Source organism: Peromyscus eremicus, chromosome 2 (assembly GCF_949786415.1).
Source record: "Peromyscus eremicus chromosome 2, PerEre_H2_v1, whole genome shotgun sequence".
NCBI lineage: Eukaryota > Metazoa > Chordata > Mammalia > Rodentia > Cricetidae > Peromyscus > Peromyscus eremicus.
Window position 1 is genome coordinate 146,515,182 of NC_081417.1, and position 7,128 is coordinate 146,522,309.

General features: G+C 50.8%; 1 protein-coding gene across 3 annotated transcripts in view; it reads left to right on the forward strand.

Annotated features, from left to right (window-relative positions):
• Positions 1–2,449, forward strand: part of Stpg1 (sperm tail PG-rich repeat containing 1) — a 43,512-nt gene extending 41,063 nt beyond the window's left edge. For all 3 annotated transcript variants that reach the window (XM_059255182.1, XM_059255181.1, XM_059255183.1), the window contains exon 9: positions 1,296–2,449. In XM_059255182.1, the coding sequence (XP_059111165.1) occupies positions 1,296–1,344 (49 nt within the window). In that variant the 3' untranslated portion in view covers positions 1,345–2,449. The remainder of the gene's footprint in view (positions 1–1,295) is intronic.
• The last annotated feature ends 4,679 nt before the right edge of the window (positions 2,450–7,128 follow it).

The window sequence follows — 7,128 nt, forward strand, 5'->3', positions numbered from 1 at the left end:
TTCCCCACCCATCTGCAGCTCTCTAAAGTCCCCTTGCCTCTCTCTGGCAATGGCCAGAGCCGGTGGCATGTGCCGTGTGCACAGGAAGTGGAAAACGGAACTGGCAAGGTGGTCACTTTGTCTTCCAGGCTCAGCCATTAGGCAAGCACTGTTGACACCCCATTCTGGGCACCGCTGAGGGCTGAGGTGACTTAGGGACTAGTGCTGGCCTCCAGGGGCATCTGTCCGGCAGGAGAGAGTCCTTCCCTCGCTCTTTCAACCACAGGCAAGGAAGTGGTCCCCAGCTTTGGTTTTGCAATGTATGACAGTCAGGTCAGTGAGGCCTCAGTCTTGCCCTGGAGGGCGGCATCTGAGCAGTGCAGGAGAACAGTGTCTAACACTGTTAGAGCTCTGGAGGCCTGGGGATGGGTGTGGCTCCTGGGCTGGCTGTTTCAATAGGTCCTCTGGGAATGGTGTCTGGAGCACGAGAGGTTCCTGAGGCATAGACCTCAAGGCAGTGCTCCAACAGGCCACTTCTGTTGCTGTGGTCACCTCCATCAAGATGATCCTGAGGGTATGCTGGGAGGATACACATGTACACATCTGTCCTCATGCCTCCAGCAGGCACAAGTCAGCCTGGACCTATGGGCTCCCCTCAGTAGCTTCCTGAGAGGATACGGGAGAGATCCTGGCACAGTGGCTCCCAAGTCTTGTTTGCTAGAGAAATATGTCTTGCAATGGCTGTGGCTTTCAGGTTTTTTTTTTTTGGAATTTTTGAACAAACACAAAGTCCTACCATCTAAACCCTCTCTTCTTTAAGAATACTGTTTTACTTGAAATGTTCATTTCACATTTTCTAGAAAGCAGTATTGTAAAGTTGGTTCTGTTATAGAAGTTATAAAGGGTCGAAGAATCGGAAGCCACAGTTCAGAGGCCAAGGTTAAGAACCACATAACAGGGCTGGAAGGATGGCCCAGTAGGTCAAGTGCTTGCCGTACAAGCACCCATGCAAAAGCCAGACTCGATGGTGTGAGCCTGTGACCCAAGATGGAGCTGGGTTTGGTGGGGGACCTTGTCTCAAAATAAATTAAAAGTGGAGATGGGTAGAGGAAAATACCCGAAGGTGACCTCTGCCCCTACCCTTAAAAAAAGAGAGTCCCGTAACACAAGTCCAGTCGCCTCCTCTCCCTGTCTCTCAACACATGTAGGCTGCAGGGCAGGAGCAGGGCTCCCTCACCCTTCCCAGCTCTGAGGCTGGGTCTGGCCCCTCCAGCCACCTCTCTCTCTCTTGATATCATTTCTTTCTTTCTTTTTAGCCACATACAAGCCAGAGATCCCAGGGAAGCAGTCCTTCCTCTACAATGAGGACAACAAATGGATCCCAGCCATCTAGTGATGCCACAGAAGCTGGCAGGAGGCTCCTCCAGCCAGGCCCCCGACCCTGCTCCCCAGGACATCCATCAGCAGAACACGCCTTTCCTCTGTCACCCAGCCCGGGGTCACATACTGTCTGGAGCTGCCTTCTGGAGACTGGCCACCCCTGCCCTTCCCATGCGTTCCTGAACAGAAAGGAGGAGCAGGCAGAGTTCTCTGGCTCCCTCTATGTCAGCCTGCAAGCTGGCTTTGGTGACTCGCCTCCCCAGAGTTAAGGGATCTTGAAGCACAGACTCTGATGTGGCGCCCCAGCCTACTGCCAAGACAGCCTGTGGTGAATTCCTTGCTTAGAAGCCAGTCAGCCAGGGCTCCGAGGCCTGGTCCATGGGCCCTGACCTCCAATTGCCCTTGACTTCTGGGAGGCAGGAGGCTTGGAGGTGCCTGCAACAGAAACACAGGGATGTTCCCTGGGCACCCCTGCCCTCCGCTATGACTTGTTATCACACAGTAAGAACATGGAAACCGGTCATGAATCACTCATCAACCATGGACTTGTAGGCTCTGTATTCATCAGCAGGCAAGGCAGGACCCAGCTGGAGCTGGAGGCCTGGAACCATGGTCCCCAGGGCAGGGAGGACCTGTGTCCCTTCCTCCATGTTCTCACTTCCCCAACCTTGCCTCGCCTTCCTGACTTCCCACTCCCGTTCTGAGAAAGCATCAGTTTCTAAGTTGGACCATGTCTCTAACAGACCATGGCAATGGCTAGAGGAAGAGCTGACCAAGAACCGAGACGAAATTAAACTGACCATACATCTTCTCTTTCCCCAGGTGTTGATAATGTCTGCCACTTTTCTAGATGGAATCCTCCTGGGCTCCCTTCTCTCCTCCAGCCCCTGATCCTCTTCTAGGATGCCTGGGCCTCTTGCTTCCCAGGGCCCCTTCCTTGAAGTTCTCCGGGAACTGTCCATCCTGGGCCTCCCATCCAGACTGGCTTCTTGATCGGCTTTTCTCTTGGGGTTGGGGTGAGGCATGAGGAAGAGGGAGGGAAGGGATGAAGAAACTTATCCAATTAAATGAAATTATTGCTTTTCACAGAGCTGGGCTCTTTGTGAACTTCAGATTCCCTCAAGCTAGGGCTTTGGAATGATGAGGTAGCCTGGCAGCATGGGGGCTTCTGATCATACTGATCCTGGGGACTGACTGGCCTGGAATCCCCTGGTCCTGGGTCACATTGGGCAGAGGCTGGCAATGTACTGTAAAGTTACATCAGGCCTCTTCAATCATCCTGATGCTCCACCGAGTAATGATTGTCTCTCCAAGTAGACCATGAAGCAGGCTACTCCGAGGCGGTGAGAAGGACGGGGCTCACCATACCTTCTAGAATTCACTGCTGGGGCTGGGGCTGGGCTGAGGCCTTGAGCTCTGATGGTCTGTGTGATGGTCCTCCGACACTCTGAAGATGTCCCAAGCTGCTCACAGTTCTGTCTCGACCCCCAGATGGACGTTAGGCTACCTGGGAGCAGACACAGGTCCGGGGTCATGCCCAGTTCGAATCTCAAAAGCTCTGATTTAATTGAATTGGGGCACGGGGTCAGTTACTTTTCTTGTTGCTTGACCAGAATACCTGACAGAAGGAATAGCAAGTCAGTGTGAGCATGTCCTCCGTGGTGATGGGGACAGTGTGGTGGTCTGGACAGTTCAGGATGTGGCAGCCGGAGTGAGCATGAGATGGCGGTCACTCTGTAGTCACAGGAAGCAGGTGAATGCTAGCACTCAGCTGGTTTTCTCCTTCCTCCTGTCTTTCTCAGGCTGGTCCCTCAGTCCCTGAGATGATGTCACCCACATTCAGAGTGAGTCTTTTTCCTTCAGTTAAACTTTCACAGACATGCCCAGACTCAAATCCAGACATTGTTATTAAAGTTTTTTTTTTTTAATTTACTTATAATTTTTTGATACAGGGCCTCCATCTGTAGTCCATTGTTGTGAAACTCCAGAGCCTCTTTTCTTAGCCTCCTGAGTGCTGGGATTACAGCCATGCAGCAGCATGCTGACTTATGAAGTCCTGTGTGTGCCTGGGACAGAGCTAGCTGGACCCAGGATGCTCTGCTATTTTACCACAGGGCTTCCGCAGTGATAGTGCGCACACACATCACTAGGGTATCATGTTAGAATTCAGACTCAGCGGGTCTGGGGTGGGGCCAGAGAGCCTGCATTTAGACATATTCCAGGTGATGTCAATGCTGCGTGCCTGAGAGCCGTGCTTAGAGTAGCCAGGCCTGAAACACACTCAGCTCCTCATCTTGCTTCTTCTACTGGTTCATCCATCTTTTTGTTATTTTTTCCTCCTTCCCTCTCCTCACTCTTCTCGTGCTGGGTGGTTTTATGTCGACTTGACACAAGCTAGAGTCATCTGAGAGATGGGAACCTCAATTGAGAAAATGCCTTCATAAAGCCAGGCTGCAGGCAAGCCTTAGGGCATTTTCTTAATTAGTGATTGATGTGGGAGGGTCCATTCCATTGTGGGAGGGGCCACCCCTGGGCTGGTGGTCCTGGGTTCTATAAGAAAGCCGGGTGAGTGAGGCAAGGAGAGCAAGCCAGTAAGCAGCACTCCTCCGTGGCCTCTGCATCAGCTCCTGCCTCTGGGTTCCTGCCGAGTTTTAGGTTCCTGTCTTGGCTTCCTTCAGTGATGAACAGTGATGTGCAAGTGTAAGCTGAATAAACCCTTCCCTCCCCAAGCTGCTTTGGTGTTTCATCACAGTGATGATAACCCTGACTAGGACGCCTCCCTTCCTCATTCTTAGCCGCTTTACCCTCACTCTCTTGCTGTAAATCCATGGGACAGCAGTTACCTGAGGACAGGTAGCGCTCTCCCCACCTGCCAACAGTTACCCTCCTGAAGAGAGAGCTGTTGGCAGGGCCCTGCCGCAGCTCCGCAGCTCCGCAGCTCCGTTCCTCTGTTCCTCTGTTCCTCCCAGCTTTTCACTTTGGGGAACGGCAATCTTGTGAAGGCATCCCTGGCCTCCTGGCTTTCTCTAAGGGCAGGAATAACCTTTTCAAGGCTTGTAGAACACTGCCCTTGGGGCCAGGTGACCTTTTTAGCTTGAGACCCCTCATCTATGTTCTGGTGGCTTGCTGGAGGTTGTGGATGCACAGGGTGTGGAGGCTGCCAGCACCGGTTCTGTGTTCTGCAGCAGGTGCGCTCTGAGGCTGCTGATGCCTCTGTGCACATGTGCCAGCCGCAGAGACCCAAAGGCATCCGTGCCTCTTTTGTGTCAGCCTCGATTGCACACTAGGATCATCTAGGGAACTTCAAAAAGTGCATTGCCTGGGCTGTCATCCAGAATGCTGATTTAGGGAAGAGGGCAAGGTAGAGGGTGCCCAGATGATTCCAATACACCAGTGAGGAATACCGCCAGGTTTCCTCCTCACTCTGGGCAGAAGCTGTGCAGCAGGAAGCTAAGAAGGAACTCCGCACACACGGAGTCCTGGGGTGTGCTTGGTACTGTCCCTCGCTTTGCCCTACCATCCTATCACCCTCACACATGACTTTGCTCTGATGCCTAGTGCTGTGTCCCAGCAGCAGGGAAGCCTAGCTGGGTGGAGGCAGCCCTGAATGCTCCACAGTGTCCCTTGAGCAAGGCTGTACCAACCATGTCGAAGCGCCAGGCAAAGGAAGCATAGATAATGTAGATCCTGTCTTTAAAATCTTGAGATTTTTAATTTTTTTTTTTGTTTTACATAACCACTGTTTCCCCTCCTTCCCCTTCTGCTCCCTCCCATCTACCCTCATCCCACCCCTCTCCACTCCTGGTAGGGGGTAAGGCCTCCCTTGGGTATCACAGGCTGGCATACCAAGTTGGGGCAGGACCAAGCCCCTCCCTCCTGCATCAAGGCTGATTAAGGCATCTCACCATAGGGAACTGGCTGTAAAAAGCCAGTTCGTGTACCCAGGATAAGTCCCAGTCCCATTGCCAGGGGACCCACAAACAGATCAAGCCATACAACTGTCACCCACATTCAGAGGGCCTAGTGTGGTCCCATGGAGGCTCCCAGCTGTCAATCCAGAGTCTGTGAGATCCCACTAGCTCAGGTCAGCTGTCTCTGTGTTTTTTTCCATCATGATCTTGACCCCCCCTTGCTCCTATAATCCCTCCTCCCTCTCTTCAACTGAATTCCAGGAGCTTGGCCTTAATTTTAAAATGACTTTAGATTGGGCATTATTGGGCCCACCTGTAATCCTAGTGTTCTGGATAGTGAGTTTAAGATTAGCCTGAACTACACAGCGAGACCCTGTCTAATAAATAACAACAAATAATAATAACCATCTCCCAACACACTAAACTACAATCTAATTGCATTGCTGGATCCCCTGGCATCCTGTTATTGTGTCTGAGGCCAGCTCCTCACTGGTGTAGCCTGCATCCCAGGGCTGACTGTAGGCAGGGCTTGTATATGGATTCTGTTGAAACTGGAAAGTTCTCCAGGAAGCTTAGTTCTTAAACTTTAAAAACAAACAAAAGTATGCATACATGGTGCACAGACATACATGAAGGCAAAACACCCATACACATAAAATTTTTAAAAAGTCTTTGGGCAGACACAAGAAATTCTAATTCATAGGAAGCAGAGCTCCTGACCCTTCCCCACATTCAGGGCCTTTGACACTCACTGGAGAGTCTGAGGCTCTGAGGCCACAGCTGAGACCAGTGAGGACCACACTATGCATTTTATTGCTAGGAAATGGAGTAGATTTGGCTGTGGAAAGGAAGAAAAGAAGGAAGGGAGGGAGGGAGGAAGGGAGAGAGGGAGGGAGGCAAGAAGACCTTCCTTTTGATCTCTTCCCTGGATAACGTGAGGCTTGGTTTGCAGGTCCCCCTTGCCCCAGAGGCCTAGACACCCTCACATGGCTGTATACAGCGTACCAATATGATGTCACTGCTGTATGGTTGGGATGTGTCGTTGCCTTTGGGGGCAGTATGAGTTGGATCCAGAGAAGAGGATAGTCTGGAGAATAGGGCCAGAGTTGGCCCAGGGGTCCCAGCCTCAGACTCTGTCCACTGACCTCTCTGCGAGGGCCTCACCATTGCCCTGTGAGCCTTTCCAGGCCTAGCTGTCGGCATCAAGGATCCCCCTCCTGACAAGCAGTCTTGTGAGACCTCATGTGGATTCTACGGCCTGTCGGAATGAGCTCCTCTGTTCAGAGTGCTGTGCTCATTCTCAGCCTTCAAGTGCAGGACAAGACGCCCTTGAACAAGGCCACAGTGAACAGACAAAGAGGAAGGACCCCTCCACCTGAGCCTCTCTTCTGGCTGGAGACTCCCAGAAGGAAGGAGCGTGTGAAGCCGGGGACGTGTGCACAGGTAGGCTTTTATTACTAAATCCTATGATATACAAAATGCATAATCGAATAACAGCTAAAAAAATAGTCCAAGAAATATGAAATCCATATTTTTGAAATGATAAAAATGTAACATAAACATACAAAATGCTGCATATATATACAATATATTTATATATATATATATATATATATATATATATATAACATAATGAAAACTGTAAATAAGAAATGTGTACAACAGTAGGTGACAGGGGGGTTTGTTCCTGTCAGCTCCATGATGCTGACTGACTTCCATCTTGTACTGAGGAAGTCACTGAGAAAGACAGTTTCCTCTCCAGTGTCCTTAAAAAGGTATTTGTTCTGAAAGTCAAGAGTTTTCAAGTTAATTAGCCAAAGAGTGAGAATTCTTTGGTCTGAAGTGGCAGAAGGATACA